The sequence below is a fragment of the Polypterus senegalus genome, chromosome 2 (assembly GCF_016835505.1).
Source record: "Polypterus senegalus isolate Bchr_013 chromosome 2, ASM1683550v1, whole genome shotgun sequence".
NCBI lineage: Eukaryota > Metazoa > Chordata > Cladistia > Polypteriformes > Polypteridae > Polypterus > Polypterus senegalus.
In genome coordinates, this window is record NC_053155.1 from 267,613,358 (window position 1) to 267,633,546 (window position 20,189).

The 20,189-nt window shown below is 39.6% G+C and overlaps 1 protein-coding gene across 1 annotated transcript in view; it reads right to left on the reverse strand.

Annotated features, from left to right (window-relative positions):
* Nucleotides 1-20,189, reverse strand: part of tagln3b (transgelin 3b) — a 42,922-nt gene that overhangs the window by 9,507 nt on the left and 13,226 nt on the right. The window contains exons 3-4 of the mRNA XM_039745512.1: nt 10,777-10,951; nt 3,193-3,295 (exon numbers count right to left, since the gene is read on the reverse strand). Of these exons, the coding sequence (XP_039601446.1) occupies nt 3,193-3,295; nt 10,777-10,951 (278 nt within the window). The remainder of the gene's footprint in view (nt 1-3,192; nt 3,296-10,776; nt 10,952-20,189) is intronic.

Below are 20,189 nucleotides of genomic sequence, written 5' to 3' on the forward strand. Positions count from 1 at the left end.
TTAGGCCTTCTGGGGTCTCCTCCTTCTTTCCTGTGTTACTTTCCTGTGTTCCCAGTACCACTCCCCTCTTCTAATAATAAAAATGCTCATAAATTTCCACTCAGTTTTCTATAGCTTGTCTTTAAACTCCCCTCTCTTTTCATAAAACAGTTTGTCTGCTATCTACTGATGACCTTGTGGAAGAACCCTAACTGTAGATCCAATGAGCTAATCTCGAAGTAGAATCTCTGATGTCAATGATCTACCCATTTATTTATGAGTAGACTAACTGGAAGGAGGACTTATAATCATGCCTGTAGCAGAAATGAAAGCGCATAAGCATTAAGGCAAAGTCTGTTACCCTTGAAATTGTGATTTATAATGCACTTAAAAGTGCACTCCCTTTCAGTATTCAAAAAGGGCAATCATGCATTCTACATTTTAATCCTTTCAGTCCTAAATCCTGTTTTGCAAACTCAGGCGCATATTTCTATAACAACTGATCTTTACAGTTCTCACTTTTGGCCTTCTCACATATCCATCCATCTGAAAACAAAGCAGAGAATTGTCATATCCTTGGCATCCTGAAACTGCTTATTTATCTAGTACCCAAAAATGAACTAATTCAGCTGTTTCAGGACACTCAGGTTGGATGCCCAGCCAATAAAGGCCAGAATCAATTAACATATGAAAGCTTCACACCATCCAACAAAGCAGACATAAACTGCTTGTGAAAGAACAACCCTTTATGCCAGTGCTGAGCCCAGAATTGATTCCGTAGCTTGGCTGCAAATGACCCTGGGAGACGGTTTTGTGATCCCCTAAGGCCAAAGGACAGCAGATCTAGAGTTGGATGAAGACTCACTGACAGGAGAAAGAGGCCAGAATCATGAGAGAGAAACACACAAGAGGCAAGAAAGAGGTACATCACCCCACATGTGAGGCAGGACAAGAGTTAAGTCTTAAAAATCAAACAGTCACTTGGGGGTGTGGAAGATGGCCAGGGCACATGCCCGGCCAGGACACCCCTTCGACACTGGATCCGGGGAAGCAGCCATGGGATGCACACTAAACCCTCCGGAACACTTGTTGGCAGCCCCCCTGGGCTGCATCGGGCCCATAATATGAACACTGGAGCCCATCCTGGTTGGGCTCCGTGGCCACCACCAGAGGGAGCTGCAAAGCTTCCTGAGCCCATGTGGACGGCAACGCAGCCACACCCGAAAGTGCAGCCTAACTGAGGTTAATTACCCCCTGAAACACTTCCGGGTGGGCTATAAAGGGAGTCTGCAGCCACTACTCAGGGCGCCAGAGTTGGGAGGAGGAGGAGGCCGAAGCTGCCCTGGGAATAGTGGAGGAAAGAAGAGTGTGATTTCGGCTGTTTTATTTGTGTTTCAGGACTGTGTAGGGCTTGTGGGACACGGGGAAGATGTGTCCCATGGCTGAAGATAATAAAGACTTTTTGTTTATTTTGCTCGTGCCTCTGGTGTCAGTCTGTGTTGGGTCGGCGCCAACCAAGCACCAATATCACAGGGGTTAAATGGGGATATACATTAAACTGAAAAATGGCACTTGGTGTGGTTATTTAGATAATCAAGCAATTAGAATCTGATGATGATTCAGTTCATTCATAATGTGCTTCTTTCATGGCTTGAAGAAGCGACCTCGCTGACATTCATAGAGCCGAGTTTTAGGGCGCATTTCTTACAAGGCTTCAAAGGAACAGCAGGAAAAGAATTCAAAGAGAAAGGCCACAGAATGTGCAGGATAGCTCTTGTTGGGTGTGACCGTGCTGTCCTTTTAAAAGTCACGATATGGTGAACTAGGCAAAATCCTGAATATACAATACACCACTGTGCATTACAAAAAAAAGACAAAATTCAGTTCATTGTCCCCGATAGTAACAGAGCAACAATTACTTACAGTACACCAAGATATTATTATTATGAAGAGGGAGGCAAAAAAAACCAGTAAGATGTTAGCCCAGCAAATAAATAAATGCTTAAGAATACTGAACTTGGGCTTTCCTCTCCTCGTTATTTAAGTTAATTTATCAGCAGATTATTATGATTTACTTTATCATTCATTAGGAGTATTAACAGTATAAAGCTATGTGGCCCACATTTGTACATTTGTATGTTCATATTGCATGGATTTTATTTTATTTGACTATTACTTGGTTGTATTTGCGGTGGGCTGGCGCCCTGCCCGGGGTTTGTTTCCTGCCTTGTGCCGCGTGTTGACTGGGATTGGCTCCAGCAGACCCACGTGACCCTGTAGTTAGGATATAGCGTGTTGGATAATGGATGGATGGAGGGTTGTATTTCAATGCAGTGTATACTGTATATACACTTGTCAACAAAAAGTATGTCCAAATAATAATATAGAAAACTAAATTAAATTATTGTATCTATTGATACATTAACTTTTGTATATGATTTCTTTGGAAGTTGTGTGTGTAAACATTGCTCCAGCATTTCTAGTTCTTGGCCATGTCACCAGGGCACATCTGCCATCACGGTGTTGTGGGTGCATAATACCCAGGGGCCCACGACAGCAAGGGGCCAACCACTGGATGAAACGATCGAGTGTCCCGCCGTAATCAACAGTGAGAAATACCACGCAGTATTAAATGACCAGCTGTCTGCATATCAGTATGATCAACTTTCTGTTAAGGAGCCAAGTCACCTAGGGGTCTTTGGGGGTCTTAATATGGCCTTGAACTTCTTTGACTATATAAGTAAACTGTTGTTTTTTTTATTTTTTCTTGATCCTCAAACAATTCTTTACTGAACTGGTACTCATGTGTTTAACTGTAGTCAAGTACCAGTTGCCAGATGCATTCTGGTCAGGTTTAAAACTCTGAGCTGTGTTCCTGTTCAACTCTGTTGACAACAGAACATAGCACAACATGCTCAAACTTATTTTTTCAAATTCAGGCTAACATCTGATGCCATGGAGCTATGACCCCTAGATGCCTTATTAACTCTGGTGTATAAGAATTGCCAAATAGACTAATGTACTGTACATGTCTTTGGGATGAGGGCAAAACATGCATGCCTGTAAAAAAAAATTCACACAGACATGGGAGAAACATTTACACTCCATATAAACATCAAACCCAGGTAAGTAGGTAATGAGGTAGCATAACTACCCTCTGAGCCACCATGCCATCAGCACTGCATAGACAAGGACAAAAGAAAAGTATTGTACCTGTGAAACCAGCTGCGATCTCCTCGATAATACCCATCATCTTTAGTTACTGCTTCACTGCCAAGAGCCATAAGTGTTCGCTGAACTGCCGCTAAATCTTTACCTGTTAAATGCAATATGAACATAATTAGAACCATGGGACAAATCTCAGGATAGTCACAGATGTGTGTGTTTAACGTAACAAATATCACATTTGGTGCCTATAAAAAGTACTCACCCCTCAGGATTTGTGTATTTTATTGTTGTACAAAATTGGATCATGGTGGCATTTTGACATGATGATCAACAGAAATGAGGAAAGAAATGACAAAAGTCTGAATTTTTGCTGAATTCACTGTGACCAAACCCCCAAATCTGAACTAGAGTACTGAACGGAGTAGAGCCCCCAGATAGATGGGCCACAGGCTTTCATTCTCACTCTCGGGATTCTGTTACAAAAGGCCTGGCTACACTTGTCTTTATTTTAAGAATTATCTGTTGTTGCTATAAGAAACACCTGCAGATAACAAAGTATACTCAAGCGTGACTTTTTAACTGTGTCGTTCCATACTAGCACAGTAAAAAGTTTAACTTGAACAATGACAGAACACAAAACAGCATGTGGCTCTTGAATATTTGCTGTTAGCATCTAGAGCATTGTCGGGCAACGCGCCACGGAATTTTCTAGGGGCGCTGCGAAAACTTTTGTAAAATATTTAAAATTGCTAGTGTTTTTGAACTTTTGGTTGATTAAAAAGATAATGTTTAAAAAAATATATTTTAAATGATCGACAAGGAAATGCGCGTCTGTCTTTCGAAAATTGATCCTCGCATCAATCTCATATGTGCTGAAAAACAATCTCAACGTTCACATTAATTAAATTTAAGATTTATCCTTTGATTCCTTTATTAATAAATGTCTTTCAAACATGTAAAATTAACTGTTTTTATTGGCGATTGTCCATAGATTGTGTCGTCACGACTTTATTTATGGGCAGTTCCTCAGGTGCGCCGCGAAAGAAAATTGTTGGACTCGAAGAAGGTTGCCTTTCACTGATCTAGAGCATGAACCTCCGACTAAACATATATATATATAATTCACTAAGTGAGCGCAAGTAAGACAGAGCCACGCCCACCAACTCACAGAGCCCCGCCTGCCAACTCTAAGAGCATGGGATACGCTCAACAGAGCCCAGTTCACCAACTCTAATCCTCCTACAGCATCATGGGATACGCATGACAGAGTCCCGCCCACCAACTCTAACTCTCCTCCCACGTCCACCATCAAAACCGGTCCCGCCCACACGCAGCTGACACGGCATTTCTCGCCAAGCATCTGCAGTATGCTTAAATCGCTCAGTCCAATCCAACAGCATCTGTACGAATGCTTTTCGAGGAAAACCCTAGGCAGGATTTACGATGATACAATTTCCCGACGTGTCACACCACTGTTGCAGCGATTTTCGTCGGAGAAGATGGCGAACCGCCTGCCGAAAGGGACATTTGCATCTGTCCCATAGGCAACTCCTGTAGACAGATTTCCACGCTCAATATGAATTGCAATCCTATGGTTTACCCACTTTTATTCCCTTACGGAGAAATTGGCTGGCACAAAGATTTACAACATGTTACCGATAAAAGAACCACCAAGCGAAGAAGGCGTATTCAATGCCAATTTTACGCGTACAGATTAGCAATGAGGAATATATTTAGTATTTTGCACTCCAGCAGCACACTATTCCAACAGTACGTCGTAGATGTGTATGTTAAAACAGAGGGGGCGTGACTCAACTATCTCAGATTAGATCAACAAGATTTGCGCATGGAACGATACAAAGGACTGTCAGACGCACTGCAAGCAAACGCTGACAATAAAAACGTACGTTTAGGCAAATCATCATATTACCGTCTACATTTCCAGGAAGTCCAAGATACATGCAACAAAACCAGCAGGATCCCATGGCCATAGTATGTAAATTCGGACAGCCTCGTTTATTTATCACTTTCACATGTAATCCTGCTTGGCCAGAAATTCTACATGCACTGTTGGATACCCAAAGACCGGAGCGCAGACCTGATATCCCACATGCTGTTTACTCTTCACAATAATTCTAACAACCAGTCTTCAGCCACGGTCAGTTGTACGTGGCTTTTTCTAGGGCTAGATCTTTCAACTCATTATCTGTCGTCACCACCAAAACGCCTATTCACACCTGCGTCTTTCAAGAAGTATTTATTTCTTCTTGATTTCTGAATTCATTTCTCATCGTTTTCCGTTCCTATTCTTACACCGCCATATGCTACGGCGGGCTTCGGCTACTACAATATATTGTGGTGTACGGCTGAGGTAATTGCCCAGCCAGGACGCCTCTACGCTGGAAGGACCAGTGGAGGGAGTGTATCCAAAGCACTACTGTAATACTACATTTTTCTTTATGTCACTGTATCTGGACAGTACTGTTATGAGTTTTATTCACATGTGCATGTTAACTGTGGCACACACGGGCTCAGCAGTTAGAATTGCTGACCAAGCATTGGATTACATAGCCAAAGACAACTGGAGGCTTGTATAGTCAGCTTAAACACAGGTTAGGGTATTTCTGTCCTCTATCAGCACAAACCTTCTTTCCTTCTTGGGAGAATGAGAATCGACATGTAAGCACTATGATATTTCTGTATTTTGTGGGAGAGGAATTCAGCCCTTGTTTGGAGACGGAGAAGACCAGCAAATGAAGCAAGAACCATATAAAAGGTCTGGACAGTGGCCAGACCCTTGGAGGCTGCGTCGACACAAAGAGTTGTCGAAAAACCTCCCAGCGTAGGGACGGAGAAAATGGCTGACTGTGTTGATCCAGATTCCCACCTGGATAAAGTCTGTCCATATGCCTCCCCGTCTGTAACTGCGTAAAACGTCAGTAAATGTAAGCTACAAGATATTTTGTCTCATGTGATTCTTGTACCGCCGTAATCACTATGGGAGGGATATCGCCTTTTCTGGTATATTATGATATTGTTTAATTATTTAATAAGCCACAATATTAAAAGAACACATTTCCAAGAGAGCTAATGCCTCTGCAGGAAACAACTACCCCCCCAAAGCGCTAGGAAGCAGCCCCCCTCGGTTGCAGTGGTGCCTCAGACTCCCACAGGGCTCCATGGGAGTTGGAGTTTGGTGCAGCCCTGTTGGGTTCTGTGGGCACCGACAGGGGGTGCTGCAGATACTGCTGAGTCCTTGGTTGCAGCTGCAGCAGGATCAGTACAACATACAAAGAAATCAGGAACAGTTCACAACAACAAATCATTCAGCAGAAGTGTGTCAAGAACACTACTTGGACAAGTCATGGTTTCTTTCTTTATTATTTTTTTGTTTTTAGTCACTCTGGAGTGTATTTGTTGTTTGCCATAATAAATGAATAATTATTTATGTATTGAGATTCTGTAAAAAATAAAAATTTTGCCCAGGGGACAAATAAAGTGCTATCGATCTGTGATCAGGATATTGATGTACTTAATATTGTTTTTTGTTTTTACAGTGATTCTTACATATTTTTTGTTTACATTTTTCTTGTTTGTTGTCACCTGTTTATGATGTCATAGCCTTTTCAGTCAGTCAGTAAGTGATTATCTAACCCACTTAGTCCTGCACGGGGTCGTGGGGGTCTGCTGGAGCCTATCCCAGCTGGCACAGGGCATAAGGCAAGAAACAAGCCCTGGACATGGCGCCAGTCCATTGCAGAGTGACCACGAATACAAGCACACCAACCAACCATACACACACACACACACCAATCACACACACACCAACCAACCAACCAACCACACACACACACACACACACACACACCAACCAACCACAAACACAGCCACACACCAACCAACCAACCATAACACACACACACCAACCAACCACACACTAGGGCCAATTTAGCATCACCAGGCAAGCTAACCTGCCTGACTTTGGACTGTGAGAGGAAACCCACTCAGACACGGGGAGAACACGTAAAATCCAAACAGGGAGGACCCGGGACACAAACAATAGTTTCCTTACTATGAAGCAGCACCATTCTGCCCCGGCCTGTTCAGGTGTTTCTAAATTCTCTAAAACTACTACTTTAAGCTGCATGGTGGCCATTGAATTTACAGTAAAAGGAATCTGTGCCTCAGACAATCATCTGATAATAAATTCAATAAATAAAAGACTCTGACAAGCAAAAATGCTAATTTTTCTTGTATTAATGTAAAATTTGAGGCCTTAAAGTGCAGATTTGGTTTCTTTTTAATGGTCTATGCACGTCGCTGTTTTGTTGATTTATACTCCATTCAACTTCCCTACCATCTGTTTCATTTTAAAAATTATCTCTGCTTCTTACAACATTAAACCATGTGGGCTTGTTCTCTTATAAGAAAAAATGTAAACATCACAATATTGGGATGCTCTTACAGAATTGGTAAATCAACCATTTCATAAGCAAATCTGTCAAAGAAATTAGCACTGCGCTCCTGGGTGTCCTCAAGGACAAATCCATTCAAATCCGCAGAGGTCACTTTTAGAACGAGGTGATTGATGGCTGCTAGGGAGTGGGCATTGCCTCAGTGTTTCAGTACTGTAGATGAAAGCCATTATCTCTACCTTCTCTCTTCAGAAAATGTACCACTTTAACAAAAAGTCATGACACTTTTGTTTAGGTACCTGTTTCCTTATTAATTCATTAAATTTACATTTACATTTTCTTCTCATTTTGTTTTTCAAGAGCCTAGAATAATATTAATTCAAGTGTAGCTCTTCACTTCCCAATTTGCCTTAACACTTACATAGCTTACTTAACATTTACCACAATTATGTTTTTATTGCCACTTTACGTTCAGTACAGTGTCACAGTGACAGTTCCCCTAATTAAAGTGAAAGTAGGCTACTCAAAGTGATTTGTGTCAACCACAATATGAGAAGTGCTGTGCACTGGGTCCTGCATGTGACTATGTACATGTCCACTTTAAATATGTGCTACCTTACACAATGGGATTGGTAAATGGAAAGTTAAATACTGCAGAGTTAAAAAAAGTATACTGTTAGCAGGGGTCATGTTTGGGTTACTTTGTTCTCTTTGCATTTGCCCAATATGCTCTTTATCATAGGATACAAAAAGACCATTGAACAAACATCTTATTGAATAAGAACTTTCAAACAATGAACAGAAATCAACTGTACTGACAACACAGGTAGCCGATGTTCATCCCATAACTGCACAGCACGTCCATATTTAAAAAATGTATAATGTATAATTATAATTACAAATGAAAATAAAGGAACTAACATGAACTGTTTAAAAATAAAATAAGTACTTTTGCAGAGACAGACAGACAGACAGACAGACAGACAGAGCTTTATTTTTTCCTGGGGGAAATTTGAAATTTGCTTTTCCCAAAGCATAATAAAGTCCAATATAAAAAAATGAGGAATAATGGTAAAATTCAAAATTTTTCAAAAATTCAGAGCCCCTGAACCTCCCTCAAATCAAACTTATATACCGAATGAATCTCCTTGAACTTGAATTTCACTGTAATCTTCTTTGCTTTGTAACAGTGCTTGATAAGAAGTTCTTAACTATAAACTAGGGGGCTCAGCGCCCTGCTCGCTTCACTTGCCAACCCCCGTGCAGGCCCTACACGCTAGTCATTTCCCGGATCTGCCGCCGTCGTGCTTTTGTATAAACACGAATATCAACTCAGTCTTTGATATCTCCGTCTTTGTTGCTGACAATTCATCACATGTTGGTTTATTATATATATATGCGAGTGTGATCTTTCGGATTTAAATCCAAGAAAACTTCTTTGTCCGTGTTTTTCAGGTAAATTTAGTGTAAAGTGCGATATTTTTGGCCGCACGGATTTGTATTCATTATCTGTCTGTAGAATTTCTAATACGTCCAATCGTTTAACTCTTTTGATTCTATGTTGCATCGCTTATCCGTGATCATAAATATAAACCTGACCGATTTGTGGTTTCTTTGAAATTAAACTTGTAGTAGCTCTGTCATATCACCAATCCCCATATATTCGATCTCTTTTCGCTGTTCCGTTATTTCACCGAGTAATCATTTCTGTTTTTTAGCGCTAATGCAATCTTTATAAGTTTTTTGAGACTTTTGAATTTTAGCACTTTCATAATTTCTAATCTGCTCTGCATGTGTATCGTGCCAATGTTTTTGAACTTCATTACGACGTTCTACTTTGTCTTCTACTCTTTTGTCTTTTCTTGTACTTTTTGTCTTTTATTTCCACCTCCGCTTGGACCTGTTAGGTTTTCAATTCATCTCTTGGCACAAAGTCTCGTTTCGCTGGATGTGAAATTACCTCTCTGAAAATGTCTTGTCTTGCCTCGTCCCAAGATTTTTTTTTTTTATATATTAGAGAGATGATTATCCTGGAGAGGGTTGATAGGTTCGTGAAATGAACTAAGTAAAGAAAAAATCGACCAATTCGATGACAATTGTATAGTTCAGTTCCACTAAAGCCAAAGTTATACTACACAATGTTTTGTCATGGAATATGATTTGCTGATCATAGCCGCTGAACTTGGTGCTGCACCATGTCAAATTACATGACTGAAAATCACAGCTCATGTCACATTTACCAAGTGAGTGCCTATCTTCTAATGCCGTCTCGTTCGCCCCTTTTTCTGACAGCGCTGCCTGACGGATATGACACCGATTGCCCTTTAATTTCTTTTTTCTATTCGGTTATGGTATGTAAAATACAAGTGATTAGAAATACAAGCTTCTGTTCTGTTTGTGAGGTCAAAAGCCCCCGTGCTGCCCCATGGAGCTGACACCGAATCAGCTCTGTGTGAAGGGTTAATAGCTGTGGAGTATTCTGTCGCTGTTTCAGCCCTTTGTTTTCCTTTTATCATTCTGTTTTAGTACATAAAGCACGAGACATCAGACAGAGGAGCTTCTCTTCTATTTGTTCGATCCAAAACCCGTGTGTTCCTTATTCCTCATAGCTACATTCTATGCATCGTACTTCTGGCTGAAAGCTCATTGGTTCTTAACTCTTGCACACAAAGAGCCCTTCAACCAAAGAGAATATCAAACCTGTTTAATTCTATGCTAGCCAGTCATAGACTAGTCGGTCTCAGTTGACGGGCATGTCACATTAGATGACTGCTTGTATGGGAGCACAGCGCTGACTGCCTTTGACTGCCTAGGATTATGTAAATGAAAGCTACGACTGGAAATCGCTGGAAAAGTCATCAAATGTGACATATAAACTCTGGCTGAAAACTTTCACTATTGTGGGTTTGAAAGTATTACAATTGATCATCATGTGAATATCTCTCTCTATATTTAATCTACAATCTTTTACAGCAACTTTTAATTCCCCTTTTGGTTGTATTTACCTTGGAAAATTTAAATAAAAATGTAAAACAAGTTATCAGCAGAAATAAGGAAAATTGAATTGCTTAATCATCCTGATCATACACTGGCTGATATTACCTGAATTAGTGGAAAATTACAACCAAGACAAAAGGCTGCATGACTTATAAATGATAACTGAATTGCAATTTGAATATATTTAGTTCTAAAAATAATTTAACATGTGCAGTACCTTCCCAGAGATCCACTGTCTGGAAAATGTCTGTAGTTATCACTCCGTAACCTTCAGCTGCTTTCAGGAACTGGGAAATTTTTTCCATCTGCTTGAATGGCATGTTTGTCTCTGGTATCTTTTTTATTGGCTCTTTGCCTCTGGGATAAAGGCTGTTTATCAGCCGACACAATACCTAATGGTAAAAAAGCACAATTACAATCAGTTTGGGTACCTTTGGGAAAAACTAGATCTTAAAGTGATGTTGTATTCTAACAAGGTCATTTTCATCTCTAAAGATTTTGTATTCTGAGAAGATCATTTTCATCTCTAAAACCACAACACTAGTGTAGGTGATGTCCTTATGTATCATATTGTCCATTTTTTAATTCTTTATGGGGGAAAAGACTTTAAAAATGTAATGGCGATCTCAACAAATGGAACATGCTTGCTAAATGAGGCATCAAGGACCAAGTAACATTTTAGGCCATGTTATCTACTGTGAAGACTCAGAACGAAATTGAACATCGGATTCTCTGTATCACATTTCTTTACTCTTAACCATCAGCTGTTAATAGCTGTTCTGGTAAATCTAGACATGACTGCCGAAAAAGAAATCATTATGAATAATACTTACAATGTGTAACTATGTAATTAAGGTGATACTGATATAAATAATAGGAACACGGTAAATATTCTGTATTCAATAAACATTATTATACTCTGTGCCCATGACAATACTTATTTTTTACACAATAAATGATAAATATTCGACTAAATGTTAAGTTAATGCTAAAAACAAAATTTTGTACATTTTCTAGAATGCACTAATATTGTTATTTTTGCCCATCTAGTTGGACTGACTTTATGGTAATATTCTTAACAATCAGCTTTTTATGTGCGCCTGTTCTGTTTCTGTTTCAGAGTAAACTCATAATCACTGGACAGTCCATTTAATAATGTTCCATACTGTTTGAGACAAACACACATTCTCCTTCAATTTACCCCTCTGCTCCACAGTTTAAAATTACAAATTGAACAATTCAGGCGTAATAAAAGTGCACATTGCAGAATTTTATTTAAGGGGATTTGCATACATTTCGGTCACACAACACTTTTTCTAAACATTTCAGGGCACCATAATGTTTGGGACACACCAATGGCAGGTCTATTAAAGCTGTCATGTTTAGAACTTTGTCCCATAACTCTTGCATGCAATGACTGCTTGATGTCTGAGATTCATAGACACCACCAGATGCTGAGGGTCTTCTCTGGTGATGCTCTGCCAAGTCTCTAATGCAGTCATCTAAAGCTCTTGTTTATTTCGGGGGCTTATCCTCTTATGTTTTCTCTTCAGCATATGGAAGTCATGCTCGGTTGGATTTAAATCAGGTGACAGGCTTGGCCATTCAAGATTTTTCTATTTTTTTAGCTTTGATAAGCTCCTGTGTTGCCTTAGCAGTATGACTGAGACCATTATCTTGTTGTAGGATGAAGTGCCATCCAGCGAGTTTGGAGGGATTTACTGGAACTTGAGCAGATGTTTCAATGCACCTCAGAATTCATTGTGCCACTGCCGTCAGCAGTTACGTCATCAATGAAGTGAAGTGTCCCAGTACCTGTGGTAGCCATACATGTCCAAGCCATAACAACAACTCCACCGCCATGTTTAATAACAGATGAGGTTGAATGCTTTGGGCATTTTCATCTCGTCTCCACCCTTTGTTCTTGCCATCACTCTGATGCAGTGTTTTGTGGTGTAAAAGTGTCCAGGAAAGGCACTTCAAACTCTGAGGTTCTTTTTCTATTGGTGAACAAGTTAATACTGTAAATGCCTAAACTGTTAGCCTTGATTCACACATACATCCTGCAAAACCTACCTATTCAACATTCAGTCAGCACAGATAAGCTCCAATACTCAACAAGAATATCTCAACTCTGGCCGAGGCCAGCTATCTACCAGGGGCCAGATGCCATTCCACTGACAAGGCATCCCTGCCAGGATTCCCTTACATGTCACTCCATCTTCAGATTGCTTCCTTGAGAGAGCTACACTTCAGAATGCCCAAGCAAAAACCAGGCATGGCTACCTTTGAAAGGCTACACAGTCTAACAGAAGCCAAGGGCTCATCGCTACACCTGACAGTGCAATACCTAAATGGAGACAGTTTGTTTCTTTAACAATCATCAGCCATTGCTAAATGTCAGTAAACAATGGGACAATTTCAGCATACATACTGTATTTCAATCAGTAATTGAAGGAGAAACCAGGTGTAAATGATATGATATGAAAACATACAACCTGAATGATTCAAATCGAGGGCACACTGTAAACTTCGCTTCTGGTGGCTATAGCTTTGGTTGTTGCAGTCTTTGGTTTCTTAAACCAGACATGATGCTTAGGAGCAAAGGACCAGTCTGTAGGTGGCCATGTCAGGCCGAGTTGTCTTCTCTTTAGCAGTTGTTTCTCTCATGCTCTCCTCCTAGTCTTGGCAGTTATGCTGTTTCCCTGGCAGTACCTTTTTAAAACCCTTTGAATTTATAGGGTCTTCACGACTGCCCCTTTTAACAATAAAACTCTGCCTTACGTAAGATATTGTATCAGTCAAGTTTGGGATAACCGATAAGTTCTCATGGTCTCGTTGATTGCTGCTTTCGTTTCTTTTGGCTAGACATAAAACGTGTTTATCTTAAAGTCCCAAGCCTCCATTTTACATATTCTAACAAGCATACACACACTGGTCACTTTATTTAAGCTTAAACATATACACATTCTAATAATGACACAATTTATACTTATTTTCCCAGAATTCCTGTCTATTTTTATTTTGCATACAGTCCAGAATTTTAACAACTTCCAAAATTTGACAGTCTTGGGGATCTACCTGATGAATAAAGAGATCATTTGTACCTGCCTGCCCTTTCATTTACAGAACATTTCTCACTTAGGCTCAGAGCCCACAATAAGAGTCATTATCTAAATAATTCTGAAATAAAAACAGACTGAAATAAAACATATAAAGTAAATATTACAAGCTATTTTTAGCATACTATAAAAGTTAATTTTCCAACAGCATTACATATAGGTTTATCTTTGTCTCATCCGTCCACAAGACTTTTCCCCAGAATTCTGCAGGCTCTTTTAAGTATTTTTTTGCAAACTGTAATCTGTTTTTGTGGCCAACTAGTGGTCTGATCTTGCAGTGTGGCCCCTGTATTTCTATTCATGTAGTCTCCTGCAGATAGTTGTCTCTTACACACTCTCACTGCCTCCTGAAGGCTTTTTCTGGACTGTCTGGCAAGTGTTTGGAGTTTTTTCTTTACCATAATTAAGATTCTGCTGCCATCAAGAGTGGTGGTCTTCTTTGGCCTAGCAGTCTCTTTGCAGTTACTGAGCTCACCAGCATGTTCTTTCTTAATGATATTCCACACAGTTGATTTAGGTCATCCTAAGGTTTAACGGATGTCTCTAATGGTTTTATTTCTGTTTTTCTGCCTCATAATGGATTCTTTAAGTTTCACAGGTACAGCCCTTGTCCTCATGTTGAACAATGGCAAGCTACAGACTCAAAATACAGTCTGTAGGTAGATAGATGCAAGCCTTGGTATCTTATGTCTGCATTAATGAAGCAGTGAAACACACCTGAGGAATCAGAAACCCCAATTGTATCACAAATCACAAATGCCAATTGTTCAAACCGTTACAGTGCCCTGAAATGAGGGTTTCCATCTATAAAAAGTGCTGTCATTTCTACATGCTGTGACCGAAATGTATGCAGATACCCTTAAACTGAAGTCTGCAACGTATGCTTAGTCACGTCTGAATTGTTTGATTTGTAATTTTAAACTGCGGAGCAGAGGGGTAAACTGAGGAAAAATGAGTCTTTGCCCCAAACATTATGAAGGGCACTGTTAACACTAAAGATCTTTGCTAACTCACCACACACGATCAGACAAAAGGAATCAACCGAAATGATTACCCAATAGGAACAGGTGCAGCTTGACTGACAAATGAAGAAACCGCCATGAATAGAGGATTTCTGAAATAAACAGCGCTGGCAGTAAAAGTAGCATTTGGAAATGAAGTCATATTGCTATATAAAAATAATTAAAAACAAGGCCATTTTGAAATAAAACCTGCCTGCAAAGATTAAATGTAAAGTGACTACATTGTTAAATGAAAATACATTGCTGACATTGTATTTCTTAAAAATTAGATGACTTGTAGTTAATTATGCCTTTTTTCACAACTTAATGACTCCTTTGTATACAGTACAGGCCAAAAGTTTGGACACACCTCCTCATTCAATGTGTTTTCTTTATTTTCATGACCATTTACATTGGTAGATTCTCACTGAAGGCATCAAAACTATGAATGAACACATGTGGAGTTATGTACTTAACAAAAAAGGTGAAATAACTGAAAACATGTTTTATATTCTAGTTTCTTCAAAATAGCCACCCTTTGCTCTGATTACTGCTTTGCACACTCTTGGCATTCTCTCGATGAGCTTCAAAAGGTTATATATATTATATATTTATTATTATATAATTATTATATAATTATATATATATATATATATTATATATTTAATATAAACATGTTTTCAGTTATTTCACCTTTTTTTTTATGATACATGTTATTTTATGGAGCATCTTTGCCATACTTAAGATGCTTATCAAGTTCAAGATCTATTAGGCTCATTTCCATACAGTTTTGTACAGCTGGAGTATGGGCAGGTCGCACAGAGAGCAAAAACTGAGAATTGAACGAGTGCATTATTTAATAATTGAGTGCTCGGAAAATTCAGAACCAATCAATTACAAACAGGAGGTAAAACAATGATAAAGACAAGAGCAGGAAAACATTTACAAGAAAGACCAAAAAGAAAGGACGTGAAGAGTATTGATGAACATGGCCAATGACAGAACCCAACACTAAACTTGTGTTCTTGGAGCCTGTGAGGCACTAGTGCTCTTCGTCATTCGCCATATTAACACTTACTGCAGGGTTGTCAAACTCTGATCCTGGCCACAAAACAGTCTGCAGATGTCAGTGACCTGAGACACCTTGAGGCCTGAATCAGGATACTCCCCTGTCAGTAGCATGCCCTGCCTTTGACCACGCCCACTTTACATGCCCTCCCCATGGCTGAAAACACATTGTCTGGCCGCAACCAGATAATTCTTGATCCTGGTGGGCAAGTGGTTGCAGGTTGAAACTAAAATTCTTTCTTAACTAGTAACAAATTGCAGCTTATGGAAATCCTTTATTTGCCTTAGATTTAATCGACTTGCTATTTAAGTTCAAAACCCTAAAATGTTTCTTTTTTCCTTAATCAGGAGCCAAACAATGAGCCAACAAGTGACCAATTAATGACCCCATGTGTACTTCTATTTGAATAAATCTTTCGATTATAAAAAATAAATCTTGGAACACTTGGAAGGAGATGATACGTGATCTTCTCGGAAGACAATCTGACGTCCCGCGAGAGACACTTTAGCGTCACGTGAGACAAGGCAGTGAGACAAAAGGATAGCTGCTGTGCAGGCTTTTAAATGATCGATGCGCACCGCGACAAGCAGAACATGCAGCTCGGCAGCATCAGCAGAAAGACGGCAGCTGATCAGACCACATCTCCTCAGCGAGCATTCATCCCTCCCCCACATTCACAACACGAGCGGCATAGATACGAAGTGGCTGGAGCGTAGTGTGCCCCGGTATGGAGGAGGGGGTGGGCGAGCGAAGCGAGCAGGGGGCAAAGCCCCCTAGTATTTCAAAAGAAAAAAAGTAAAGGTCTGAAAAATTTTGATCTGCTCTTGTCCAGAAAACATTGTGATCGAGCTCTCAGAATAAAAGAATAGTTTCTTTCTTACATGTCTGGATTGAAAGAATGAGAGAATCTAAAAAGTCATAGAATTAAATAATGTGCTTCATTATTAACAAGAACTGGAGTCTAATTAAGAAATAGGTTGGAGTGAAAAAAATTGTGTTTGAAACCCTCAGTTAGCAGGTCATCTGTTGGTTGGCCATTAACAGAAATGATTAAGCGTTCTGAATCTTAGAAAGCAATTAAGACAAATGAAGTCTGCTCCATTAGCGGAAGTAACAGGTCACAAATCAAGAAATCTGCTGCAATGGAAACCTGCAGCCACTGCGGCCCTCCAGTATCTTAATGTGTCTTCCCTGATCTGTGTGTGTGCTTGTCAATAAAAAGGAGTTATTTGTCGATCTATTGCTAATCTTTACATTTCCTTTTCAGTATATGCAGGTTTACACCATATATTATATTTTAAATGTGTCCCATTTATTAGAGACTTATCTTTAGAGAATATATTTTATATTAGTATAACTTTGTGTAGCTTAGCATTGAAATTCAGGCAAAACAAAACTATTATGGAAATAAAATATCCACCTAAATGAATTATCTGCAGGCTAACATAATAAAGAGCAGACCATCTGCAGCTGTTTTCTTGAGCCGTTCTTCCGCTGTTAGCAGAGCTGGCTGTCTCTATCACCATTATGAACAATGTATGCTCACCAATGCCATCCACTTTAAAACTGTGCCCTTAGTTACCCAGAGTGTGTCCTGGCAGTGTCCAGCATTCTGTGACTGGAACCTCTGGGAGACTGTTGGCCTGTTTTTGGCTAAGTGAGCACCGTAGGGTGATGACACTTAGTTTGTGTCACAATGAAGGAGATACTTGATATCACAAAACTGAAGTGTGCTGAACAAGGAATATTTGATAAAATCTTCAATGTATGAAACCAGCACTTCTTAAACTAATGGTTAATTTCACCTAAGCGTTTCTGACCTCTTATTAATTCTCCAGTTCCTAATGTGTTTGGCAGCAAGGTGTTGTGTGACTAAAATTTATGACCTTCTGTCTAGTTAACATTGTGTTTGAACACACTCTTTTGGCCTTTTACTTATAATAAAGGACTAACATCCTCACCGTTACTCCAAAATCTGCAGCTGACCATCTTGACATGTTTCTCCTGCTACCTTTTCACAGGAAGTTGGGCACCGTGCTAATAATTTGTTTTCTGAACCCTTTTCCTTTTAGTGAAACTGGAGCTATCCTGACAGTATTGAGCGCAAGGCAAAGCCAACATCCACTTGGAAGGTATTCCATCTTGCTCAAATTTAATTTCATTTTTAACTGAAACTGCCTGACTTACCACATAATGTAATATAAAAAGTCAAATAATGCTTGAATTTGCAATGTTCCAGATATTAAAGGAGCAAACTCGAAAACTAAGAGCTACCACTATGATTCAGTCAATTATTTAGGTTGAAACTACTGAACTAATGCCTTCATGTGACTGTTTACTAGTAAATGGAGAATCAGAAAAGAAATGAGTAGGTGGATAATGCCTTCTTGGCTTATTTTATTATTAGCACTTATATGACATTTTTACCCAAGGCGTCTATAAGATCAGTATACATTCCACTTAATTATATTTACGTTATGCTTAGAGGGCACAGATCAAGAGACCTACTCTGGGGTCACACTTGAACCTGTAATGCTGTGGATCTGAGGTCAGTGCCACAGCCAATAAGTCTTCTTCAGGAGTCAGTGAGCTCTTTTTCAGGAATTAACCAATACACCAACAAGAAAGCAAAGTACATAGAAAGCAAAGTACAAAGAACATAATACATCCCCCATTTTAGGTTTCAAAACTGTTAAAGGTTAACAATGAAAAAAACTAAACTTTTTTTATATTAACATGACACCAAATGATACTTTCTAAAACCAGTTTTTCCAAGGCATCCACTGTTAAAAACAGGGCAGTGTTGACTTCTGGTTAGTTCCTGTAAACAGAAAACAAATCAGGACACGAGCATCAGGACAAAACAAAGCCCAACAAGCAGGACACACTTAATTGGGAACATGTACCAGTGACATTCCAGGGAAAAGTTTAGAAAAGAGGAACTTCTATTATGTATCAGTCAGAACTGAAGAAGTAGCTCCAAAAGGGGAAAGCCCACTACAGAGACAAACCTGAGCACAAGTTAAAACAAAACAACATGAAGGAAGTGTGGAATGGGTTGAGGACTATCACTGCTTACATGCAGGCTGTAGAACATGGTGAGAAAGAAAACAAGACCAGAGCTAATGAAATGAACCAATTCTTCAACAGGTTTGACTCATTCTTGTCAGTAGTCTAGTCTCTAGTCAGTCCCCCTAGTCTCTGTGAGCGAGCAGAGGAAGTTCTAGAATCGCAACTGCCATCTGCACCCTGCACAACCTTCCCCCATAATGACCTCACACCTCTCCAGATACTCTCCATTCTTTGGACTTTGCCTCTCTGCTGAATAAGTGAGGAGAGAGCTGGGAAAACTCTGCATAAACAAGGCTTCAGGGCAGGCTGGAATCAACCCCAGGGTGCTGAAAACATGTGCTAATCAGCTCTGTGGGGTCCTACAACACATGTTATCCCTTCCCCTGAATTTGCATCATCAAACATCATGTGTGGTTCCAGTGCCAATGAAAGATCATTCCAGTGATTCCAAGGACTTCAATTTAGATAATGTTCTTTGACTTTTCTGCCTCATGATCTGGGAGAAAAGCTGAAGGGTTTGCATCTTAATGCCCTCACAATCTGCTGGATCATGGACTACCTGACCAACAGACAGCAGTTTGTGAGGCTGAGGGAGTGAGTCAGAAATGGTGGTGTGTAATACTAGAGGTCCTCTTGGATCTGTCCTCTCTCCCTTTCTGTTCACCCTCTACACAACAAAGTTCCAGCACTGAGAGGTTGTGAGCAAATCATGGAATCTGTAATCCACTGCCATTCCTAAAAATGACATCCTCAAAATGATGAACTTAAAGTCATGGAGTATGTTGCCGGCCTAAGATAGACAGACGACAAAATTTAAAGTTTGTTGACCTGTTGTTTTCCCTTTTTAGGTGTGTATTTTTCACTGTATCAGAGTTTTCAATTTGGGTTGGCATGAGCAAAAAGTTTTTAGTAATTAGCAAACATTTTCAGGTACGTTACCCTGTGAGCCTATGACGCAATATAATTATCTATTCACATGTAACAATATTAAATTTCTATGCATACAGAAGGCACTTGAAAATGCATTTATTGAAGTGGCTTACTTATTTATATTATTTAGGCAACAGCCATTCATTCATTCCTCAAGATCATTGTCGGGCAGTGCGCCCTGGAATTTTCTAGGGGCACCACGGAAACTTTTGTAAAATATTTAAAATTTCTAGTGCTTTTGAACTTTTGGTTGATTAAAAAGATAAAGTTAAAAAATATATTTTATGTTGGAAAAACAGATAACGGTTAATCAGATTGTGAATAAATGAATGTATTTATTTTGAATGCAAGTTAAAATTTTCGTTGTTCACCATTCATTATAATATCAACACCAGCGGTGTCAAAAACACATCTCGTGAGACTTAAAAAGTCTTGT